Consider the following 26,763-nt stretch of genomic DNA (forward strand, 5'->3'; position numbering starts at 1 on the left):
TAAACAACTTTGAAAAGCTTAAGAATGTTCATCAATGCAGGGAAATCACAACTTCAAAGGACAGATAATGAGAGATACTACCTGAGTTAGAATTTAAAAAGGTGATGAAGACTAGAAAGGTAGAATAATACTGACATGAGGTACATGGATAACGAGGCAAGAGTGTGGTAGGTTTGGATTTATTATTGGGGGGAAAGTAGAAAGGAGAGAGAATAAATACTTGTTTCTAAAAAAAAATCTCATTTTTTTAAAGTTAAAAAATATGAGTTAAGGAATGACAACTAGTACTATAAAATTTGCAAAGGATTTGAAATATGGGATTGGATTGTCTTCATCTCTGCCACTGAATAAACAGCTGTTTTAACTGCAGGTCTTACTCTTGAAATATAAAGTTATTCCTCTTAGAAGAATAGCTTATGAATAAAAAAAGCCCCATTAATTTGAAGTAAAGAGGACATTAAATTTTAATTAGTGCAAAGTATCAATCATTTAATATATGCTCATACACACACACATATACACACACACACAAATATATTCTCTTGAGCACATATGGTAAACATTAATTTATTACTGTTTAGAAGGTTAGTTGTTTCTGGACCTTCATTAATGAACAATAAGAATCATTTGACATTAGCACATCATTTGTATATAGATTATGTATTAGGGTACCCAAAAGTCTGTTCCCTTAAATAAGAAACACATCCCCTCTGATCTTTGCATTACCAATTTGTTAAGAAAACCTTTCTTGATAGATAATCAGCCTACCCTACCACAAAATCCAAATTAGTGACATTCAAATGGATGACATTTTACTATTCTGACAAATGTTCAATAAGCAAATGCAACTGTTTTTAGCTGGTGCAAAAAACAACCCTTAAAAAAAAATCTTGATAGTTTTTTATCCTTCCACCCTGGCCTCACTGTCTTGGAGTTTGTCTAGAAATCTATATGCCTTTTCCCTCATCCTTCTCCAAGTGATCATGGCCATGTTTGCTTTGCCAAAGTTTGAGTCTTCCACTAGAAAGAAGGAAAACTCTTGTGAGGCAGGAGTGTTGAGAGTCAAGGTCAAGACTGGCTCCAGGGTAAGCTACCTTCAAATAAACTAAGTAGCCACCTTATTAAATTAAATGGACTAGCAATAAGATTCAAGCATCCAAGTCATATCTGTGTTGAAATTAAACTATTGGGGTGGCTAGGTGGCGCAGTGGATAAAGCACCGGCCCTGGAGTCAGGAGTACCTGGGTTCAAATCGGTCTCAGACACTTAATAATTACCTAGCTGTGTGGCCTTGGGCAAGCCACTTAACCCCATTTGCCTTACAAACAAACAAAAAAAAACAAACAAAAAATTAAACTATTATTAGATGGTGCAAAAAATGACTAACACCAATCAACAGTGAGAAGAAAAGCAATGATAATATGTGGATTTCACATTTTTGTAAACCATTTGCTCATTGTAATGAATTTTTTTTTGAATAGATCACTGCAATGACCCAATTTTCTTGATGTAAGCAAGTTCAGCCTTTTTTGGGGGGGTGGGATAGAAATATATATATATATATATATACACACACACATATATATATACATACACACACAAACATATGTATTTGTGTATGTTTGTATATATAAAAATATAAAACATGCACAGACATATAAACACACAAACATATATGTATTTATGTGTATATGTTTGTATATATAAAAAATATAAAATAACTACTACTAAGAGGTGAGAGCTCCTTTGAACTTCAATAATAATTAATTTTTCTAACTTTGAAGATACACATCAAAATAATCCAGAAAGAAAAGTTCAGTTTAAGTCATTCCTGAATCTTATTCGTAGTTTCTCAGGTCTCTTTCTACTCCATCTATATATACTTTGCACTCTCTATGCTCCCTCCCCCACTAGAAACTCCAATTGCTTTTGGCCAGACCCACAGAGAGCACTTGATAAATGCTTTTTCAATTTTTCAATTGATTAAGTGGCCTTCATTTTGAAGAGGAGGTAACTGAGGCTCAGAGGAAGTGGGTACCATGGGCAGCAAGGACAGGAGGGGAGGCTGAAGTGCCATTCTTAGCTGATGCAGCACAGTACCACCTGGTGGTGGAGACCTGAAGGAGCTAAGGCCTGTAAAATGTGGGGCTCAATCCCCAAGCATGTAGTATGCACCTGCTGAAAGGTCCTAAATGCTAAATGCTAGGGACACTAAGGCATAAACGTGCAGCTGTGCCTGCCTCTCTCCCTCTCTCTCCTATGTCATATGTTGTGGAGATACATGGACAGACACAGACTACAACAAAAGAGCCAGAAGTGGCCTCATTATAGACCATGGAAGGGTTCGCTCTTCCAAAATAAGTCTTGACCCCAAGTCTTAGTCAGCAGCTGGAGCTCCTGGGGTCCTTTCATTTTCACCGTTCCCATACAGAGGTGTCCACATTCTATTGTAAGAGGCTTATTATCAAACTGACCCTTTTAAAACAGAGACTGATATTACATAAACCCTTTTCCTGATTTTCTGTCTTGGGAATACAGACATACAATCTATACACACAAAATATACAGAAAATAAGCTACAAAATTTGCACAAATCTATGTGGATGGGTTGGGGGCTGGGGGAAGGGGCGAGAAATGAAGAAGGGGACAATGAGAGAAACTTCAGTTGTAGCAAAGCAGACAGGAAGTCAGGAAGAATGGGAACCTTTATGGCTAAAAGACCCTGGGCAAGTCCCTGAGCCTCTCTCTATCTAGCCTGATCAAAGCTAGAGTGTTCTATTGATCAAATGATTAACAAATAGGTACAGAACCCATAATATATTTTAAGGGAAATGGAACTAGCAATTAAAGTGGGAATTAAAATAAGATTACTGTGGAAGGTAGTGGAAGTAAGAAGGAAACATATGAAATGGAGAGGAGACTCAGTTAAGCACCTGGATGACCCAAGCTTTGTGTCAATCACTTCACAAGGATCCTGGAAGACAGGTACTATAATTGATCTCCCTCTACAGTTAAGGAAACTGAGGCAGACAGAAGTGAAATGGCTCACCCAGAGTCACACAGCCTCTAAGTATTTGATGCCTAAGTTAAACTCAGTTTCCTGCTTCCAGACTAGGGGTTCCATGAACTGAGCCTGGTAGTCTTTTAATGAAGTTCTGAAGAAATTAGAGGTTCAAATAGAAGTGGAGAGAAAAGTACCCCAGAGAAGGGGGGGGAAGACTGCAGTCACAGAGACAGAAGAGTCATTTACAAGGAACAGCAGTGGGTCAGTTAGGGTAAATCCAAAAACTTGACTGTACCATAAGTCTGGAAAGGAAGGTTTAAGCCAGTGGTGAACCTTTAAAAACTAAAGAGAATATCTGCATCTGTTCTTAAAGGCAAGTGGGCCCCAGGAGCAGAATACCACCAGACCTGTTCTTGACTGAATTATTATCAATTTGATATCTAAGTGAAGAATGAAGAAAATAAGGAAAAGGAGAAAAGCTAGAAGATTGCATGGCTCTCATGGAGGCTGAATCTAATACACAGGATTGTGAGAGAGTTATAGAAAGTATAAGGCTGGGATGGTGAGGACCTCAACAAAAAAAGTGAAAGCTGGAAGAGTGGGGGATTTGGAAATGTGATTTACAATTAAATCCTTAATTTTTTTAAATTTTTTAAATTTTCTTTTTCCAACAGTATAAACATGTTAAACAGTACAACACAAATATGAATTTTTGATAATAATAATATTAAGGATGTTTAAATTATTTGGCCATCTCAGCTCCTTTCTCCCAAAAGAGAAAACAGGTTAAGTCAATAATAAAATTAAATTATTTATCCAAGGATATTCATGATTGCTAAAGAGCTGGATAAATTTGATCTGTAGTGCAACATGACAAACTACATTTTTAAAAGGAGATAATATTTGCTAATATTTTCACATATTAAAAAATTCAATTACAAAATAACCACAAATTTCTATTAATGAAAAATACTTCTTTATAAATATTTAATTTGGCATGGGATTATAGGAATTTTATATTTTCTGTCTTTTTTCCTAAAATCCTTAAGAAGCACGTAAGTTCTGTTGGAGAAACACAAGACTAATTTATATTTGTCAGAATTAAGAAATCACAGCAGTATCAATAAAATTCATGTCTATAGTCCCAAATTTATTTTTTTGAGGGAGAGGGCAATTCTTCCAAAGCTTTACTAAATATAATACAATCAAAAGATTACCTACTGTCAGCTAAATCAGAAGGCCATAAACTTTGGATCAAGGGGGCACCAATCAATAGCAGAAGAGGTAATAGAAATTCAAAGGACACAATACGCCTTTTTTTTCCTCCAAGGGAAAAAAAAAGAAAACTGGAAAAGTTATTTTTCTGTTTCTTTGTGACTTTACTGAAATAAAACTACGTGTGATAAGTTTACAAATATTCAGTAGAGTTACCAAGATTATTGGGCCTATTACCAAAAGTTCCTATAAATCACTCAAATAGATCTCACAATCTTTCAGTTACCTAAGGGCACCACAAAGGAAGGAAGCAGGGACAGAAATGTAGAAAGCCTTGCAAAAAAGAGATTTTTCCTTACCTACCACACATTTCAACTGCTATTATCTAATCCCCAGGCTTGATCAAATGCTCTGGTTCTACCCTCTATTGCTCTTTCTACAGAACAAAATTTTTGAAAAACACTGATTCAATTTCAACTTTTTTTTCTACTTTTAAAACCAAGCCTCTACACTATCATCTGAATTTTTTTCTCCTGTTCATAATGAAGTTTAATGAACTTGAAAAATTTACCTGCAGCCCCTGAGTCCTTTATTTTTACTTTTAATTAAGTGTTCAAGAAGAAGGAAAAAAAATTATTTCTGAAAATTCCTGTGTTTCACCCTGTAGCTCCATGCCACTTAAAATTAAGTTCCATAAGACATTCTCCTTTTCGAGGAAATTTTGGCTTATGGCTGTTTTTAACAAAATCTTTTAATATGATATAAATATATCAAATGTATCTTTAAAAAATTGTTCTAAAGAATAGTAATTCAGTGAAGTGATTTTATCAGGAGTTTCTATGAAGATCTTATGTCCAGGAGCAGTAGAACAGTTATCAATCTCCTGTTTCTGCAGGGAAGACAATTCTCAACAATGCTTCAAGTAATTCACTCTAGTGGTGCTTTGAAACAAAAGGATGGTTCTGGTAGATGTTCTGTAAATTCCAGATATCATCGCTACTCTCATAATCAAGAGAGGTAACAGCTCATTTAAAGAAAAAAATCTGTTTGCATTTGAACATACAACATTGAACATTTTCTAGTTCATAGGGTTAGGGCACTGTGGCCATGGAGGGACCAAGCAGCTTTTTACTAGAAATGCTAACGTGAACATCTAAACCCCTGATTCCCAATGCTCTCAGCAAAGCAATGTCCTATGACTTGTGTTTGCTGCACTTCTACTACCACACAAATACACATACCTGGATAAGTCAAGGCATGGTAGTGAGGAGGAGGGACTGGAAAGTAGAACAGAAGAGTAGCAGGACAATTGAGAAGGAGCCACCCCCAAAGACCTGTTTTCACATGGGACATGGACATCTTTGGAACTAATGGCTCTCAAAGAAATTTTTCCATTTCATCTTTCTCCTTGTTTGAATAAAACCTTTTTCTCTAATGTTGTTAAATATATAATTATAAATGCAGTCCAAGAATATGGGGGTATGATGTGTTCACTGGGTAAAGGATCCAAGTCAAAAGGATGGTAAAAGTCACCCAAGTTTAACTGGGGCCCTGAGAATTTATGACAAAAAAGTTTACACAAGCAATTTAGAAAGGGAATTTGTGGAGAATTTCAGTATATCCCATACTAAAACTAATGATCACATTTGAGAATCTCAACATCATAACTAATCTAAATGCTCCTACGCTGATGCCAAAATACAAAATCCAATAGGGCTTCTCTTACCTTTCTAATAGGTTGTGGATTGCTTTGAAGAGCAGGGTCCTACATTCATAGGAAAGGCCATTCTCCCATAGTCCTTCCTCCACTACTATAAAACAAAACAAAACACAGACCGACTATTAAGCAGGACATCCAGATAAACAGAAAGAGGAAAATTTGAAAGAAATTCTTCTTTAATATGGTAATAATGGTCTTTTCCACATTCCTCATTATGATCTAAATTATATTACACAAAATATACATACATTTCACTTTAAAATTTGATAGTATTTTTAATACCAAAACAAAAATCTATTTCTATAGCCCTAAATGAGAATAGTTAATGCCATTAAATCATTTTAGCTGTGCCCTAAAAATTATATTTAAATAGTTATCTTCTGAAATTCTCAAATCATCTTTCTGATCCCTATGAATAAAATATGGCAGAAAAGAGAAGAATGACTTCACAAAAGTGAGAATAAATATTTGGGATAAGAAATTAGAAAGAGAAGAAATATGTTTTAAATTTGATTTTTTTTAATTGTCACACTGAATAAAAATTAGTAAACTGGTGACATTGCTGCATTAAGAGTCATTGATTTTTATTGCCATAAGGTACTAATAAGATCATCTGATTCCCCTCTTCCACATTTTGCCAAGATGTTGATTCCTAGGGGAGGGAAGGCAACTAATTCAAAGTAAGAAGATGCATTGGTAGAAGAGACAAGACCAGAAGGCAGTTTTAAGCCAGGGCAATTTCAACTATAACATACTCTGTGGATAAAGTGGCGGCCTAGGAGTTATAGAAGAACTGAGTTCTCTAATCTCACCTCTGAAACTCCCACATAAAAGTCTCTTCACCTAAGTATGAATTTTCTCTTAAATGATGACAACAACAAAAATTAAATCACATAGGGTTAAGAGAATGAAAGAAAATAAAACAGGATAATACCCTTTGTAAATCACAAAATGTTATGTAAAGTCAGTCCTTTTGAGTTCCATCAAAAAAAAGAAAATACATTAAATTCCTATAAAACAATGCAACATAATCAGGAGAGTGATTAAGGGACTGAGGGTAAGAACATGCCCTATTCACAATCTCCATAACTTGGCCTGGAGAAATTCACAGAATTACATTTTATAGAACTGTCTAATACTTCCATAAATACCAGTCTCATACTAGTAATTATCACGTTTTATCTTTATTAATATCTGTTAAACAAAATTACACAAATACAAGGTTACCTTTGAGATTTTATATTGAACTACAAGTATGAGAGGTAATAAAGGAATCTAGCAAGTCACGGTGTCTAATGCATTCCTAAAAATCTTCATTCTTTTACAAAGGTATAACAAGTACAAAAAGCCCCAGAGCAAGAAGTCTTTTTTACAAATTATATTACTTCAATTCATGATAGCAAGGATAAAATCTACATTTACAGAATAAACTCAATTTCCTCTCACCTTTTCTTATCTCAGAAAAAAAAATCACTCAGAAGACAACATAGTATTGTAACAGAATAAAAATGCATCTTAAAATGATGAGGAATGTGTTAAATTGTTTTCATTATGCTGTTGTAGACTCAAATATATATCAGAATCTTTTCTAATAAAATTAGTTGAAGAAATTATAAATGCTTGAAGGATTATATAGTCATATATACACATACAGTCATGGGCTTTTCTCCTACCAGAGTGAAGACCTAATCTTCAATAAATCAAAGAGCTGAAATCCGCAAGAATCAACTAGTTCATTGGCAAAACTCTAGTTTCTGTCTTCCCTGAGTTAAAAGCTCCTTCTCCAAAAGCCCTTCATGGTCCCTCCTTCTACTAGCATCTCCCTCCCAGGTTTCTCCTACAATGTTGTTTTCATACCCATGGGGGTACACAAGAGGATTTCTGGAGGAGGAAGCACCTGGGAGACTGTGAGGGCAGGTCAGAGTCCATGGGGAAGAGAAGAGACATAGGGGGACTACTTGTGAAAAGGCATAGGGATACGAGGCATCCTAGCAGGGCAGTCTGGGTGCTTCTGGGGGAAAGCGGCCAAAACAGCAGGTAGACTACATGTTCTAGAACTTGAAGTGTCAGGTGGAGGAGTTTAAAAGGAAGAAGGTGAGAAAGATTTTTGAGAAGGGAGAATACATGGACAGCTCTGGGACACTAGAATCTGAGTAGCTAGATTCTGGGCATGTTCTTTAAAGGCAACCTGAGCTTACTTATAAAAGGACGCATCCAAACCTTTAAGGTTCCTTCATCTGAAGGATACGAGGTGCCATCTTTGTTAGCGGAATATCAGTTTGGCAATTATCAAGAAGATGAATTACTTCAAAATTTCGGGATAAGGCCTAATAGTGGTGGTGGGATACATGAGGTTGATACTAAATATTTGATGACTGACACAAAAAAGGGGGATGTGGCAGCACCCCACAGGGAGGAAGAGGGGTAAAACTGTGGAAAAAGGATTCATAAAAGATAATTTCTTATATAATCTTCAGGGCAACCTCGATGAGAGCCTTTTCCACTAGTGGTGAGAATAAATGTCAGATTCAGGGCCTGAGGAGTAGACAGAAGGCAACAGTATAGTTACTTTCAAGGCGTTTGGCTACGAAAGTGAAAATAGATACAGAATGGCATAAGGGACTGGAAGAGTCAGAGGAAGTGCCGTTACTGTTGGTGTTGTTGTTCTTGTTTTAATTGATGGACGGTGAAGAAATGGGCATATTTTGTAGGTAGTAGGAAAAAGGCAGTGAATAAGGTGAGACTGAACGGTAAAGGGGACATATTCTCAGAGGGGGTGGGAAGATTAGCCCTGCCAAGGAAACTCCACCTCTTTGATAAAGGTAGAAGCAAGTGATGAAAAGGAATTATGAGACTTGAAGTAAGAGGAAAGGAAACATGCTAGAGATGGCCTTTATTTTTCTCTAAAAGTAAAAGGAGCTGGGGAAAAAATTGTATGGGAAGGGTGAGAAGGATGGCTTATAATATCTGCTGTGGAAAGGATGATAAGAGAATAAACTATAGATGGAAAACAAATTTGTGTGCAGGCCCCAATTGAGTTTAGATAACAAATTTATAAAGAACTTCAATGAGGCAGAACTTTCACACTGTGAAACACTCTAAATACTATTTGAATACATGTCCATAAGTTTCTCTAACAGTCCCAGGGTCAGGCTAATTCATTTTTTTTTTGTTTTTAGTTTTTAATTGAGATCTTTTTAATTAAGACCTGGAATCAAAGTAATACCACAACACAATTTTCCTCACCCAAAAAAAATATATAAATTACACACACACACACACACAGACACACACACACGCACGCACTTTTTGGTGGAGAAAGGAATACGAATGAGGGAAGTTATATGTTCATCCATAAAAACAACAAAATCACATAACAGATTTACTTGAATAAAATAATACTGAGTAAATTTAAATTGGGGTGAGCGGGGGGGGGGGGAGAATATGGCTTATTTCTTAGAGTCAAAAAGATCTAAGTTCAATTCCTTTTTCTGACACCTTGACACTAGGCAAGTTAACTTAAATTCTCCCCACCCCCAGTAAAGTTTCTAAGAAGGTGAAGTTTCCAGATCAGGATTTTTCCCTACATATGTTTGGACCCAAAATAAATAAACAGTGAAAGAAATCAAACAACATGATAGTTTATTCTTCAGGAAATAACTGCACTTTAAAAGGTTAAATAGTATCTTCACAAATAAATCTTATTCATCTTGTGCAAGTAATTTACATCTTATAGCTAAAGGGATAAGAACAATTTTAGGTTTCAGGCAAATAAATTTGACAAAAGGGAAACATAGCATTATACTGCATTAGCTTCTTCAATAATTGTCATAATTATTAATCAATGTTATAATTTAGTATTGTAAAATAATTATAATAAATCTCAGTAGCAATATAATTTCTATTAAATTAACATACACCAAATAACACAATTTCATCAGCACATGAAATACCCTTTGCAAAACACAAAGTAAGGGAAACATTCTGAGGATTAAAGCTTTATCTTGCCACTGTTCTTGCTTTGGTATTTGATGTGAAGGAGAAAAATAAAAACTAGCAGCAAATTTTTGTTGAATGAAAATCACTTTAAAGTACTACTCAATGCCACAATTTGAAGAGGAAATAAAATTATGAAGCCATTTAAGTTAATATGGACTAAGTATCAGGCCCAAAGGTAGAAGAATTACAGAAAAATTATTCAACCAAATCATAAAATACTGTTTATTTAATGAAGTTTATACCTCTAATGAAATTATCAATCATTAATAACTTAAATAAATGAATATATATGTATGTAAATTCTGAATCAAAAAGACACAGAGCTGTACTATGAAAAGACAAATATAAAAATCCAAGTCTTTGTTTTGAAGAGTTTACTTTAGGGGTATATATCTGCTGCATATTTCTCCTTGTACATATCTATGTTTTATATGTGCATGTGTATACAGATAAGTAGATAAGAGTCTATGATCTCATTAACTCTAATAGATTCAGATATGTCCATAACTATTAATATATAAATATATATGCATAATATGTATTCATATATAAATATAAATATTTTTATATTTATTTGGGGTTTATATTAATATGTAGATCTATAGATAAATATATACTGGAATACATATAAACACAACACAGACATACAGATGAGATGTCCATTAACTATGGGTTGTGGCTGAAGAGCGAAGACATGGATAGATAGACATATTGCTGAGATCTGAGATCAGCATAGGAGACCACACAGAGGGCTCAGGAGGACAGAACCAAGAATGCTCATTCCTTCCAGAAACCGTTTCCCCAGTTGTTCAATCCTAGATGTCCTCCCTAAATTAAGAAAACACTTTGTGTTTCTCTATACATAAATTGTCTCCTACTGGAAAGGTGCTTAAAGGTGCTTCCTCAAGCCAGAAGATAATTCCTGCACACAGTAGAAGCTTAATACACCATTTCATTTGTGAAGACTACACCGACTTCAGATTAAGACCCTCAATTCTAGAGTATAGGGTACTTGAAAATAAGGCAGCAGCAGCATCGAATTAAAAAACTGAAGATTAAACCATAAAACATGAAATAATCATTCAGTGGAGTTTGTTTAATAGGCACCATCCCTTTTGTTAGGAATACAGGGTGTTGGTCCTCACAGCATATGGAGGGGAGCCCTTAGGGAATCCATTACAAATGGGGAATGGCTCAGTCAATCACAAGACTGGAAGAGTTTTCCTAATCCCATTCCAGGGATAGCAAACCCCAAACTGGTTCTCAACCTATGATCTTGACCTAATGAGTTTGCACAATTAGGTAATTGAATATTAACCCACACACCCCCTGTGATGATTGGGGTTCATTAGCATATCATGCATTGTATGACTGGGGGGGATCACATTAGGGGCATGTCAAGGAATGGGTGGACCCCTTAGATTGTAACTCAAACTCTGAGAGCCTATGAACATCCAAGAGGGAGAGGAAAGAGTTTCTGAAGACCATAAATTACCTGAGGTTCCAAGACCAATTCCTGCCTCACACCTAGGTGAGGTACCTGTACCTTGTAAGGTGTATCTAGCAAGGTTCATGAATAAAATGTGCAATTTTCACTCACTCTAGCAGGTTTTTCCTTTTACAACACTTTTTAACTGCTGGATTCCAGTTTGATTCAGCAAACTCTAAGAAAAAATTCAAAATGTTCTGAAATGCTATACCACAGACTGGGGAATTGGGAAAAAAAAGGCACAGAGCATACCTATAAGGAACTGAAAAGATTTTAAAGATATGTATTAAAAATATCACCCAAAATTGGAAAATGTTTGAAGGTACCTTTCAGTTTGAAATTCCCATCATACAAAACATAACTGCAAAAAAGAAGTCAAAGCAGTCTGAAAAATTTAAGATTGGAGCCATCATTTTCAGATTTAACTGGTTCAAATGTTGGGGTTTTTGTTTTGTTTTCTGGTTGTGGGAAGAATATAAAATAATAGGATTCATAGTTGCTGGGGGATTATTTTTAAAATGGTAAATTTGTTCTTGACAATTAAACTTGCTCCATCTCAGAAAACATTTACATTGCAATCACTGAAAAGGGCCTCAAAAGCCTGTGATCTCACCAAATCACTATTTATCTCTTAAATCAAGTAAAATGGAGTACTCACTTGGGTAAGATTAGAGAAGACTGGGAAGTTAAACAGAGCAAAAGATAGAAAGACAAACTTCTCTTCATGTACATGTTCTGTGGTTATAGTGAGCTTTCACTAAACATTTACAACTCATTTAACTTAAAGAAGAGCAAAAGCAAACTGAAAGTGAATTAGGTCATTATCTGTACAATTAATTCCATGGCAACCCTGAGAAGGCACGAGATTCAGTTCTTTAAATTCCTCCATCACAGATCCTACCACAAACCTCAGAACAAATAGATTGCTATCTCTTCTATTCTTGTGGATAACTGCCTCCCAGCAAGTGGGGGGGGGGGGGGGGGGGGAGGAGAGAACAAAACAAATGGCTGTCAAATTCAAGTCCCCTTAAGTGACAGTACACAAGTCTACATTTATTTCTTTTTCAGTGATTAATAATAACTGGTCATCATTTTACAAGTAGGTAGGATCTTTATCCACTTTTTCCAACCTGAAACCTGTCAGATCACTCACTGAATTTGTGCATTTCTGAACAAAGAATTTCCAAGTCTATCAAAACCATTTTTCTCTTTCACAGTTCAACTCGATGCTCTTAAATTCTTTCATGACCATTCAAATTTACTTCATTTTTATATCTTCCAAATTATTGCCATTTTCATTTCTAATCTATGGGAAGTCAAGTCTAGTCAAGTCATTAAGCATTTATTAAGTGCTGTAGAGGGAGGGGAGCAATCCGTTAATATTAACCTTTATTAAGCATCTGCAATCAAATTGAGGGAACACAAAGGACAATCCCTGTTGTCAAGGAGCTCAATACACACAAGTAATTAGTAACCTAAGAGGGAAAGCACTAAAAATTAGGAGGATCTGGAAAGCCTTCTAAAAGATGGTATGATTTAAGCTGAGACTTGAAGGTAACTAGGAAGGCAAAAATGAGGAGGGAAAAAGTTTCAAGCATGGGGGGCAGTCAATGAAAATGCTTAGGAAATAGCATGTTGTACCCAAGGAACAGCAAGGAGACTAGTGTCACTGAATCATAGAATAAACAGGGAAAGGTATAAGAAAACTGGTAAGTAGAAAGGAGACATGTTATGAGCCAAGCAAAGGATCTTATATGATACTGGAAGTAAGAGGAAAACATTTGTTGTAGTTATTGTCTGTGAAGAGCACCAAGACATCAGGGAAGTGGTGCCATAACATGCAACTAATTTGGATTTAAGTAGGAAAGAAAGGGTCAAAAGAGGAGCGGCAGAGAGAAGAGTTGGGATACCACAGTAACTTTCTCCTCCAGAGCTATCTGGATCTGGTAGAAAACATTTACAGGCAGGGGAAAGGAAGGACTTTTTAATAATATTTCTACTGAAGTTTTAGGACTCAAGAACGGGCCAAAGAGAAAATACCTGGAGGCATGAGACAATGTGCTTATGAGAATGAGCAATGAGTGACTGGTGAGAAGAGATCTTGGAAATAATGTAGACTCAAATGGACAAACAACCTTGAAGGTGCCATAGTTGACCTACAGCAAATGTCACCTTAACAAAAAAATGGCAATAGCCAAAAAACATACTAATATACTTTTTATGTAAAAAAAAGGGGTTTTTTTGCTTTGGTTCAAGTGTCTGGATATCAATTTAGAAATGAAAAACAAAATGTGACTACATTCTTCATAACATTACAGCAATGCCACTTACAGACTACAAAGGAAGTCAAAGACAAAAGGACATAGCAATATTATGGGGAAAAAAGAATTTGAAACAAACGTGGCTACCCATGAAGTAGAAGAATGACTGAAAAAAAACTAGAGTGTTTGAATCTAAGTGATTACCACACAATTAGAAAAAGAAGAAGGAATAAAGAATCTGGAGAATCCAGAGGAACGTAAAGATTTATAACAACTGATCAAAAATGAAACCATCAGAATCAAAAGAATATGTACAGTATAAATGGAAAGATCAGTAAAAGGAGGTTGATTCCAAATAACTGGGAAACAAAACTAGCAACTGAGAAATAATCAAATACCACTCCACCTCCCCATGGCAAACAAACTGAGAACAGCTACGAATGAATTGTGTGGATACAGTCAGATGCAATTACTGTATCAGATGCTTTTACTTAATTGGTACTCTATATCACAGGGAAGGATTCAGTGGAAGGGGAGGCTGGGGGTGGGGGTGGGGTGGGGGTTCAAGAAGAAACTGTGCTGGGTCTAATCTAGACAGAAGAAGGGAGCTGTTGTGGCAACAGATGCTGTGATCAAAGGGAGATTCATAAGCCATGAGTGATTCTTCCTCTTAACTTTCAGTGCAGTCATGCAAAAGATCTTTTTCATGACCCAGCCAACGAATGTGAGTGTGTCAAAGTAGAAGGTTGTTCCCAAACACTACTAGGGGTGGAAAGAAATTCTAATCCCAGGAGTGTGAAGGTGGGTGTTTAAATATTTTTTTCTTATTTTGCTAATTGGGAAAGTCCTGACTGATTGCTTTACATTTAAAACCCAGGCAAATCAAGTTTAGAGGGGCTGAGATTTCTAGTCTGCACTGTTATGGAGAGCCTAAGCCAAAGAGGATGCTTTTCAATTTGCAAATGGAAAAATATGTTAATCTGGTGGACTACATATGTAATACAAAAATGTTACAAGATTAAATTTTCTCTTTGGAGGGGTTGAGTGGGGGTGGAGATATGGGGATGAGTATGGGAATAAAATATTAATATCCTATCTAAAGATAGTGTAAGAATCTGTTAAAAATCAACAAGAAAAAATAAAAGTCATGAGTCTCTCATCTGCACATACAAAGTACTAATAGAAAGATGTGACATAAGAAAAATTCAAGAGACAATTTCTGAATAACTGGATGAATCAGGGTAAAAAAATAAATGATTTTATTAATTATGGCTAAAAGATAATTAATAAAATGATAGTCATTTGACTTTCTCTTCTAAGCCCAAAACAAATCATGAAAGCCAAACAATTGCTTATATACCCTTGGAAGAGTGTTTGTTCCCAAAATCAAATCTGACTGGTTAATAATTATTGAGAGAATGAATATTATGATATGAAGTGGGCTTATTCTTAAGAGAGGCTAGGATGTAACCCAAGGACAAAGAGAGACTCATCTCACAACAAACTACTCCTGCACAATAAACAATGGAGGGGTAAGAATTATACTTTACAGATTACATGATCTGTGTAGGATATAAATTTGAGAGACTGGTCTGTGACTGAGGATATTGGGGGGGGGGAGAGAGAAATAAACCTGATTCCCCACCCCATATTATTATGGAAGAGAAAAAATCATTTCTCTCAGAGACAATCAAAACAAAACATTGTTAAAGTCTTCTTTTGCTCTTGTTACTACTAGAACCACTCAGCTAAAGTACTGTCTGACCACATCAACCGGGAAGATCATGAGATGGGGGAAATGATGCCATGGATTTGATTGAGGGGGTGCTGAGATAAGTCATCAGCCTCCCAGGCCCCTAGGTGGTGCAGTGGATAGAGCACTGGCCCTGTAGTCAGGTCAAATCTAAATCAAACACTTGACACTAGCTGTGTGTCCTTGAGCGAGTCAAATCCAGGGCCATCATCTCCAATCGTCCTGAATCTGGAGGAGAAAGTGAGGCTGGTGTACAGCATTCCTTCATGTGCTTTTCCAGGACAAGCAGCAGCAGCAGCATCTATCACCATCATCAGCCTCACTTTCTCCTTCTGAGTCTTCCAGGTTCAGTGGCCAGATATGAATCAAGGTAGTTAGAGATGGAGCAGTTAAGTGACTCACTGGATAAAGAACTGAAACTGGAATCGGTAGGCTGGAGTCAATTCCAGTCTCAGATACTAAGCTGTATGTCCCAAATACAATCAATAACCTCCAAAACATATCTTTCTCATCTCTCAAGGAGCTATGCTTGCTAGTGCTTGCCACCTCTAGGCACTTAAACACTAGTAAACAGATAAACAAATCAAGAAAAAAGCTTAATATTATGTCTGAACAATTATGAAGAAAAAATGTGCTCCTAAAGGAAATATTCTTAATGGTCTAAGAGATTAAAAAAATGAATATAATGGTTAACAGTAAAAGTTTTCAATTTAAATTTTCCATTAAATATTCTTTACAAATCAAGTTATTAAAATGAATTCAGGTAAGCTTAAAGAAATAGAGAGATGGAATGTAGGATACAGCATTTAAATGACTAAAATATAGTGATGGTGTCCCCTAAAAAAAAAAACTTCACAAAATTGTAATACAACTCTTTCAATTGTATAACTAGCCTCCTTGCAGAATTAATAAGCTTCTTTGAAAGAAAACCATGTAAAAGGTTCAGGAAAAAAAGTCAACATGGCAAAATATCAAAGTGGCTTCAAACTTCAATGGATGTATGTTTCCCAGCAGCGATCTTGGAAAGATAGCCATCCAATTCAACAACTGGAACTGACACACTTTACTTGAAGTTTTATAAAAAGAAAAAGGAGGGAGAGAAGGGAGGATGAAACAAGGAAGGGAGGGGCACCAGATTCTGAACCCTTCAAGAAATTCAGCTTCCTCCGCTTTTAGAATTCAGGTCACACTGCCGAATGCAGTTTAAAAGTGGAATTACTTTCAAAGAATACATATTTCCTCTGAGCTATGCTACATATTTCCTTTTAATGTATCATATTGCAGCAACAGCTGAAATGAACGTCTAGACATCAAAAAACACTCCTTACTCCCACCTACTGCTTTTTTTACCTCAGGCATCAAAACTAATGAAACCTATTATCTGAACACTGAATTCAGTAACCACATTGGCCACTGCAAATATAAGAAGGGGGGAGGGTGGGGTATGGAGAACTCTCAGGGAGAGGACTACTTATTCAGCCATTTAAAATCATTGAAAATCATTTTTTTGCTGTACACTGCAAAAACATTGATAGATTAAAGGAAGGCACATGGGACAAGGAGATTACTTCCCAGGAAGAATACAATGTCAAGCAGCTAAAGATAGGCCTGTGTTGGAAATCCATTCCATGGTTTGTTTATTGTTTCTCATTCATATTCCTGCCAAAAATTATAAATCTCTACTTCTAATTATTAAAGAATTATATGATATAAATATGGTTCCACTCTAAAGTTTTATTACTAGAATTATAAAAAGCAATTTTTATTAAGTATCTTTTTAAAACATTTCAAAGAAGTTTTTTCTTAAAAAATGAATTTCAAAAATACCAAAAAAAAAGGGTAACTGCATCAATTCTGTAAAACTGTGCTATACTCATAAGAAACCAATTATATACAGACCTATTGATCAGTCAGACTGCCATCGATCACCTTGTAAAATCTGTGTTGAACTCATTTAGAACTAAATGGACTTATTACTTATACCAAATTCAACCTACTTAGAGCTCTAATTTCCTACCATGGCTTGGAGAGAGGCAATTTGGTGATATTGGTATTACTTACAAATTCTGTATAGAAAATGGATTTTTAACCTTCCCCATGTCATTTCATCAATCAACCAGGACTCATAAGATCAGATACACATCAAAATGGTCCATTTGTTTTGACCTATTTACAGCTATAAGTGATTTGAAGTACTGATAATATTCAGCACACACAGAAGCACAGTTGCAGCTCACAATTTTAACAGCATAATGTCTTTTTAAGGTATCTTTAACAGCATGAGTCCTCTTTTGGATAGAAGATAATCAGAATTTTAATGAAGGTTTTCACCCAGAATAATGTAGCAGTTGACATGACCCAAGTTATCATTTCAAGAGAACTCAGTTCTCACAGAAAGCCTATAAACTTTAAATTGAAGTAGGCAATAAAACTAAACAGGTCACATCTAGATAAATCAAAAAGACAATTCAAAAGAGACACTGTTATGTTATTTTAATTGTACAATAAAAAAGAAGTTTAATACAAAAAGAAGCATAATACAATAGTTATCAATGACTTCTGAAAAACAAAAGGACATTTTTACTTTTAGAAACCATTTGAGCTCTATAACCACCACTATTTATAAAAAGAAAGAAAAAGTTGCCACTGACATTTCTATAGGTAGTCCCATTTTCGAGAAATTCACAAGGAGTCAAGATTCCTTACAATTCTAGAAGCCCAAGAAAGAACTGGGTATAAGGAAGGGGAAGGCAAATTCATTAGAATGTTTGAATGCAATGCTTGAGAATTTTTTAGACACCAAAGGCAGCTAGAAGTGCTAAAGCTCTAAACCTGCAGCAGACAGTTCTATGTTCAAATGTGAGCCCTAACATTGACAAGCTGAGTTGTAGAACATTTGATAAGTCACTTCATCTCTATTTGCCTCCATTTCCTTCCCTGTAAAAATGCAGAAAATAATAGCACCCCCAGAAATACAAAGTTCTCTGAACAGTGGCTGAGGCATGGGTAAGTGTCATCACTCCCAAAGTGAATTTTAACAAAGTCACTCTGATATTGATTTTAAATGACATAACATTTTGGCATTTGATAATTATGTTCTTCCCTCCAAAATCAGTGTTTCCTTCCATCTTAGTGTTTAAAAAAAAAAAGACTTATTTTTAAATGACTTAAAAATGGCAACCAGTGTGGTACAGGGCAAAACCCCTGACTTTGCTTTTCTTCTTCCTCTCCTCACTCTCATGTCAATAAGGACTCTGCAGCTGGAAGGCTCTGGAATGCAGCTGTCTCATTAGCACGTCTCCCTGGCCCAATCTGGCCCCACCAGCCCGGCCTTTCCAGACTAGCTGCAACAGTCTTAAAGAGCATTTTATAGGCGACTTATCCTAGCTGAGGGCGCTCTGCAGCATGACTGGAAGAACATGGAAACACGATTCATTAGACACGCCTGGAGTGATAACAATGGAGTGGCTTCTTGCTGCCTTTCCTTTCTTACATAGGGCTGAGACAAATGCATTCTTGTTATATACAACAAACACATTTATGGTGAGAAAAAACTCTGTAATCACTCTGTAATCACCTTTGATTAAGAGATGAGTGATAAGCTAAAATAGCAAATATGGCAAAAGAAAACACCAATAATAGCAAGATCTGCAAGAACCAAGAATTATGGCAGCAAAGAAAGGCCTTCAGACAAGACATCAAGCCAAGCCCTGAACACCTATGGCCCACTAAGGTTGGCCCATTACATGAAATGTATTTGAGGAATATGTCTAATGTGCTCCTTGGCTCTCAGAACTGGAAAAGCTCACAAAAGGTGGCCCTTCAAGGGCAGCAAAGCACTGAACAGTCAACCTACCCTAGGAGATTATCCCCTTTTCAAAGATGTGGAAACAGACTCCAGCAATCACACAGCTGGAAATCCTCAGAGAAATGCGTAAAACCCAAGTCCTTACTCCAAGATAGAAGGGTAAGAAAAGGAAGAATAAGAGATGGAAAATTAAAGAGAGGGCCTTTTTGCCTTTTTTCAAAAGGCTCCAGGATTTCTTTCCTTCCCTCAACTTCTTTTAACCATTAAGCTTGCTATATATTTTTCAATAAAAGTAGTATTAATCTCCCTAAAAGCACTATAAGTACCCATTTCCAATGCAAATTTATCTGTTTGCCTATATATAGATACAGACATAAATTTTCTGTAAGGCACAAAATCTGCTTTCTATTTTTAAATTATTTGATATTTTATTCAGAGAAAATGTGAATTTGATTAAAAACAGGAATGTTAAACAATACTTATTTTGTACCCTTCTATCCTTTCACCCAACTCTTAGAATACTGGCTGGTGAAGTTTAGCGTTGTAATGTAAAAAACTTCATTTATACTTGAAATCAACCCATACACTTCATTACAAAAGAACTCTGCTCCAGTCCCAATGAGTGCTAGGTTACTTCTATGTGTTACTTGCGTCAGATTGGTTGCGTGGAGACTAGGAATTCACAAAAAAAGATGAAAACAATAAATGAAACTTTATTGCATTTTATATGGAAAATATTTTTAAAGTAATAGAATTATATAATTTTTAAAGTGGTTACAGTTTTTCTTCACTTTCTTTTTTTAAAACCCCAGTATGAATGTAACATAGAACTTTTAAATCCAGAATGAATTCCAGAACCAACAAAGCAATCATCACAAAGCCAGACTAGTCCAAACAAGAAGATGCTACAGATCACAGCATCTCCAAGAAGAGAAACACCACAGCCCTGATACAATCCTTTGACATCCCTAACAGATTTTGACATCCCTAACAGGTACCAGGTACCAGATAGTCTTAGCAGGAAGATGTCCAGAACAGGGGCTCTTCTGCCTCTTCAAGGCAGCCCAGTTCCTTCTGCCCAGTTCACAATGCAAGACTGGGTTGGGTTCTTTTCTTCCTTAGATGAAGTCACTTCTATGCTGTGCTGAAAGGAGAGGCAGAGAGACAGACTGAGACAGACCAAAAGAGGGAGGGAGGGAGGGAGGGAGGGAGGGAGGGAGAGAGAGAGAGAGAGAGAGAGAGAGAGAGAGAGAGAGAGAGAGAGAGAGAGAGAGAGAACCCTTCCTTCAAGAGGAGCTCTTTATTGGCAAACACAAGGTTAGAGTACTTTAAACCTTCCAAAGTATCAGGTAGAAATAAGAGGCTCCAGGGTATTCATGTCTCATAAGAGAAATCTAACAATTTTACTTAGTCAATTTATCTAAGAAAAGGATGCTTGAAGAAGAGATTTTGGGGGGTTTTATAAGGGTTTCATGGGGCAGTTCAAAAATATTAGGTTACGATAGTCTGTCAAATGTATTTTTAAGTTCAAGTGAATGTTACTAAGAATAATCACTGAAATAAAAAAATATTTTAATAAACAATTTCTAGACTATATAATTTCTAAGCCTCTTCTACCCCAAATCTAATAATATTCTATAAGATCCTAACGTGTTCCAAGTGAACAACTAGATTGTGCCACAATATTTCTACCAACATCTTGTGGAAGGTAAAGACTTTGAATAGAATATGACTTTTTTCTGAAAGTATTCTGGAAACATCTGGAACCATTTCTGGAATTCTTTCTGCATGTCAGTGATTTAAGAATTATATAATGTCATGTCCACAAAATGATACAACCAGAAAATTTTGAAAACAATGGAAGTAAAGTCAATTCCCAATTTACAAACACCCCTTCTCAAAGAACCCATGCATGACCCTTCCTGAGAGGAAACTGAAAGGAAAAAAGTTCTAGCTTAAGCAATAATTAGGTGGGTGACATTAAGTCAAGACCTCTCTGGATTTCTATCTCCCTCTTTAGGGAATGGAATAATAGGACCATTCTAGTTCTTTACAAAGAAATTCTGTCAAATCATTTAAGAGAATCTATAGCTTTTGTGGTTTTCTTAGCAAAGATCCTGGAATGGTTTGCCAATTCCTTCTCCAGCTTATTTTGCAGATGGGGAAGCTGAGACAAACATAGTTAAATGACTTTTTCAGGGTCACACAGCTATTAAATGTCTGATGCCAGATATGAATTCAGGAAGAAGAGTGTGCTTGGCTTCATACTCAGGGTTCTATCCACTGTATCAAATATGATGAATGGGTTCAACTTGGTACAGTGAAGGCCCAAGTCTCTCTTTCCTTTCATGAAATACGACAATTAAAATTTTCTTTTTATTTAAACAAAGAAGAGACTGTTTTGGGGAAGCTAGGTGGCGCAGTGGATAGAGTACCAAGTACCAGCCCTGGAGTCAAGAGTACCTGAGTTCAAATCCAGCCTCAAACACTTAATAATTACCTAGCTGTGTGGCCTTGGGCAAGCCACTTAACCCTATTGCCTTGAAAAATCTTAAAAAAAAAAAAGAGAGAGACTTTTTTCTTTTTTCTTCTTCCTTCTTCCTTAGCCTTCTCCTCCTCCTCCTTCATTTTAGTTTTTGCAAGGCAACAGGGCTAAGTGGCTTGCCCAAGGCTACACAGCTAGATAATTATTAAGTGTCTTGAGACGGGATTGAACCCAGGTCCTCCTGACTCCAGGATCAGTGCTGTATCCACTGAACCACCTAACTACCCCTAAAAACTTCTTGGAGGACTGAAGGAGGTGTGAAAAAATAGTATGCTTAGCAATGAGTTTTCTAGATCAAAGTCAATGAACTTTCTTCATATAATTACTTTTCAAAAGGACTGGCTCAATTCACAGGACCAGCAACAGTGTGCCTGTCTTTCCACAACCTTTCCAACAGAAATAATATTAGTCACCTTCACCAATTGGCTGGTTGCAAGATGAAATCTCAGAGTTGTTCTTACTTTCATTGCTCTTGTTGCTAATTATCTGAATAATGTCATCTTTCATACAGTGTTGGTAGTTCCAAAATCTCTTTTTACTAACTCTTTGTGTCCCTTGATGATTTATCCACCAGGAAATGACACTTGCCCCTATGTATTTGTTTTAAGTTCTTATATATCTTTATGTCACACCCTTAAAGATATTTGTAGTAAATGTTGTTTTTCTTCCCTCCAATCAATATATTTATACATTTTTAATGGAAAATGATTTGGACAGAATCAGTACCAGTGCAGAACATAATCCCTCCAGTGAGATCATGAAGGCACTAAAAAATGGGGCAAATGAGATTTTTGAGAGCTGGTTAGGGAATAAAACTATTTCTGTAGGGGAAAAGTATTCCCAAAACTGACTTATAAATAAGCTTTTGAAATACAACCATTTCACAAGGTAGAGACTATTGCACTAACAATTTAGTATCCACCTGATAATAGCTGCTAGACTGCAGAACAGGTACAACCTCTGAAATTCTATCTGAATTGAAAAATAATAGCTCTGGCCAATTGGGTCATGTAAGATGACAAGTTTCTCTTTTCTAAATTTGATTCTTGATAAATTACTTTGAGTTTTTACACCTATGTTCTGCCAATAAAAGTCTGAACTGATAAATAAAGTTTTACTTATACTGATACTTCAACTATCTGTGAATTTATTTTGGCACAGGAGCTCTTTCCATCTAACACAGTTACTACCAAGAGCTTTATACCTCTGCAGATGGCTTCTGTTAATTGTAATGGTAAAAGAAATTCAGCCCTGTTTGTCAACTTTCTCCAAATTAAACCTGGTCTTCATACAAGGAATAAATGATATGTACCCAGAATTATGATATTATTGATCTTGGCCATTAAAGCTTAAGGAGCAGCCAGCAAAACATATATTCATTACCATAGTGAGATAATCAACCAATGATTTAGTATTTTGTATTTGATGACTTTTTGTAATGAACTGAGCCACATTTCTCCATCTCTGAATTAAGTCCAAAAGTTTTTTGTTGAGTTAAGCTTAAAAATTCTATTTCCCTATAAATCATTTTCAAAGAAAGAAAATTGTTATCTCTGTACCACTGGTTGACATTATACAATGAGAAGAACTTGTTATCCTTGAAGAGTGTCTTTTCTGATTGGCCTGATATTATATCATATGATATTTCAATGAGGAGATGGATTAAGAATCATCTTGGTTCCTCCCCACTGCCTTAAAAGATTCCTCAGAGACTGCTGAATCTCACTGCTGCTTCCAATGAGCACCTTATGGCCTGGGCCCCCTGTGTACAGCATTGTGACAACAGCTCTCAGTGTGTTTACACTGAGAGATCACAAGACTTTAAGATAGGATTGGTAAAATGATATTGGTAATGTCTTTTGATTCAGGCATAAATTGGATTTAAGTGAGGCAGAAGTCTCACTCTCAGCTCCAAGGTCATCACAGTTCAGTGGCAAGACAGAATCAAGACATCTGGTGATAGGAGTGGTTAACCTTGGCATCATTGATGAATAACCAAGTTCCAAGCATTCTACAACACCAGCTTCAGCTGCCTTAATAGCTGTTGGAAAGAATTGTTCTCATTCACCCATTCTACCCGATAAAGTCTTCACAAGCTTAGATTAGGCACCCCCCTCAACTCACTAATGGATTTGAGATCTCTCAGTTACCCTCAACCTATTTTAGCCCATCTATCAATATGATTTACCAGTGTGTGGCCACTGGACTTCTTGGAGTAATAGGTAAGAGTTAATTGGCTAAGGTAGACATCCAAAGTGAAAAGCAGCCCTCACATCCTACAGTCCAGCACCTTCCATGTCATCCCTTCCGCTTTAAAGAGCACAAATAGTTTGTTCCCTGGGACACTTCATGGTGGACTCACTTATTCCTCAATAATTACCACACTTCCCATCAATTTTATAATTCAGAACTTGATTGACATAGTTCAAACTACTTCCTCCACACTACCCAGATCCTCCAATCTCCAACATTAAAGCTACCCTACCTTCCACTGTGCTCTTTGGAAAGTTTGCTCCACAGGCAACAAGCTAGATTTCATCTTAAAAGTTTTTTTCTTTCCCACACATTCCCTCTTCTGGCTCTCACTAAGTTGTGGTTCCCCTCCCTTTTCCAGATCTGGTTGTACTTTTACTAATTCATCTAGACTTGCTGGTCATGGTAAGATAGTTAGATTCATCCTTGCTCCCCAATGAAAATTGTAGCTTCTCCCTTTATGACCATTCAATATACTTTTCTCCTTTGAAATTCATTCAATTCATATTTATTACTCAAGAAGCTTTTACTAGGAATCCTTAATTCTCCTATCATACCTCTGAGATTATCCTAAATTTTTCACATATATATCTTATTTGTACATAATTGCCTCCATGTCATTTTCCCCACCAAATGTGAGCTCCTTGAGAGCAAGCATTGTTTGTGCCTTTCTTTGTATTCTTAATATGTAGTAGGTGCTCAATGAATGTTAGTTAATTGCCAGACTGATGAAGATTTATAAAGAAAGCTCCACAACATTCACTTTGGGATTTAGTAACCCATTAGCACACAAAGCAAAGTTATCCATAACTAGGACTGAATCACTTCTTCTGGCTACAAAATTTGAGAGGAATTATAACCTTATAGCTCAACAATGAGCATACTAACCCAATCTTAAAAGTCCTTAGAGATAAGCAAAACAGCATTTATAAAAAAAAAAAAAAGCCACAACTCAGCATAACATTTTCTATAATGCTAAAATTTTAGCTGGGGGGGAGGGGGGGGAGAGAGAAAGAGTTCCTCAAAATTACTTGGTTTTTTACTGTCATTAAAGGTGGTTAGGTGGCGTAGTGGATAAAACACCAGCAGATAAAACACCAGCCTTGGAGTCAGGAGTACCTGGGTTCAAATCCAGTCTCAGACACTTAATAATTACCTAGCTGGGTGGCCTTGGGCAAACCACTTAACCCCATTTGCCTTGCAAAAACCTAAAAAGGCATATAAAATTTTAGTACTTAAAAAGGAATTTAAAGATCACTCAATCCAGTTCCCTCAGGTCAGGGGAAAAGTGAAATGTCCTTTAGACCAAGTCAACATAGTAACAACATAATTCCTGGTCCTCAGTAAGAGTATTCTTTAATTCACGATGCCAATATGTTCTAGGAAAGTTTTAAATACATTCACATTTAAGTTATTTTAATGAAAATAGACTCAGTTCACTTTAAGCCCTAAAACATTTTTTGCAGGTTCTATGAGACTAAAATAAATAACGTTGTATAGATTATTTTAGCAGTATTATACTTAGCAAGACCAAAATGAATAGAGAGAATAACAAAACAAGGAAAACTGACACAGTTTAAATTAGATATTTTGGGATATGTTCTCAAATAAAAGATCTCACTAAGATGATCTTAAAACATCAGAATTTGAAGGAACCTTAAGTAACTTAATTCAATCTTCTCATTTCTATTTCCAAAGTACAACACAAGACTTCTTATAATTTCACTGACAATCTAAATCCCAAACCCTGATGCAAAAATTTGAATTTGAATCATTTTAGGATTCTATCTGTGGAATGTTTCCTTCTTATTTCTGGGACTTAGTTTCCTTCCATGTTTAATGAAGAAATTAAACTGAATGATCAGGTGCTTCTAGTTCTAACCTTCCACCAGATTCCAGTTTATTTCCTGGTTATCAGAAGGGCCTAAATTCTACACAATGAAGACTAATCACTTCTAATAAGCAAATGAGTGCCACCCTCCCATCTTAGCACTAGCCTGAGTGCATTTTAACCTCTCAAAGTTAAGTACTGCACCAGTCTTTCTCTCATATCTAAACATACCCACCACATACACAAAGATGTCATAGAGTCAAAAGTTTGTAAGATTTATCATAAGCCTTTCTTAAAAGTACAGAAGAATAGAGACTTTTTTACTTTCCCCCGGAACATTAACATAAAGAGGGTTTTGTTGGCCAGTATTGTTTGTTCATTTGAAACTTTCAGGTCATTTTTAGATCCTGACTTTTTGTGTTTTCCTACCTGAAAATTGAGAGAGAAAAAAAAAACAGAAGTTAGAAAATTTAGAATCAAAGTCCAATTTCCATGTGGCAAAATTCAATAGCGTAAAATACTCTTTGTCTAACCATATAAAACACATATACTAACTTTTTTACAACTGGAAATGAAAATTCAATTATAACTGAAACAAGCCACATATTAGGCAAAGTTGCTTTAAAAAGGTAGGTTAGTTGAGAAACTTCATTGGAGTAGTTCTTTTGAGCTGACAAAACAAAGACTCACAACTCACAACCATTGTGACTCCTTCAGCCTGAAAGGTTCCTTTCTTTCCACCCCTCAATTAGTCATAGGCTGTCTTAATTTTTTTCCCTGAATTGCTTTGTCTTTTTGAAGGTGAACTAAATTAGTCAAAGAAATACAATACATGAACTAATTTGGAAACAGATTTTGGCCTGCCCGAACTAGACATTATTATTA

General features: G+C 36.0%; 1 protein-coding gene across 6 annotated transcripts in view; it reads right to left on the reverse strand.

Annotated features, from left to right (window-relative positions):
- MED13L (mediator complex subunit 13L) overlaps positions 1-26,763 on the reverse strand; it is a 344,978-nt gene that overhangs the window by 145,646 nt on the left and 172,569 nt on the right. For 3 of the 6 annotated variants that reach the window (XM_074205885.1, XM_074205883.1, XM_074205882.1), the window contains exon 3: positions 5,946-6,030. The exons of 1 other annotated variant lie outside the window; for it this stretch is intronic. In XM_074205885.1, the coding sequence (XP_074061986.1) occupies positions 5,946-6,030 (85 nt within the window). Of the gene's footprint in view, positions 1-5,945; positions 6,031-26,763 lie in introns of those variants that run through there. 2 more of the 6 variants (XM_074205888.1, XM_074205884.1) reach the window with 2 other exon arrangements.

The sequence above is a fragment of the Macrotis lagotis genome, chromosome X (assembly GCF_037893015.1).
Source record: "Macrotis lagotis isolate mMagLag1 chromosome X, bilby.v1.9.chrom.fasta, whole genome shotgun sequence".
Classification (NCBI taxonomy): Eukaryota; Metazoa; Chordata; class Mammalia; order Peramelemorphia; family Peramelidae; genus Macrotis; species Macrotis lagotis.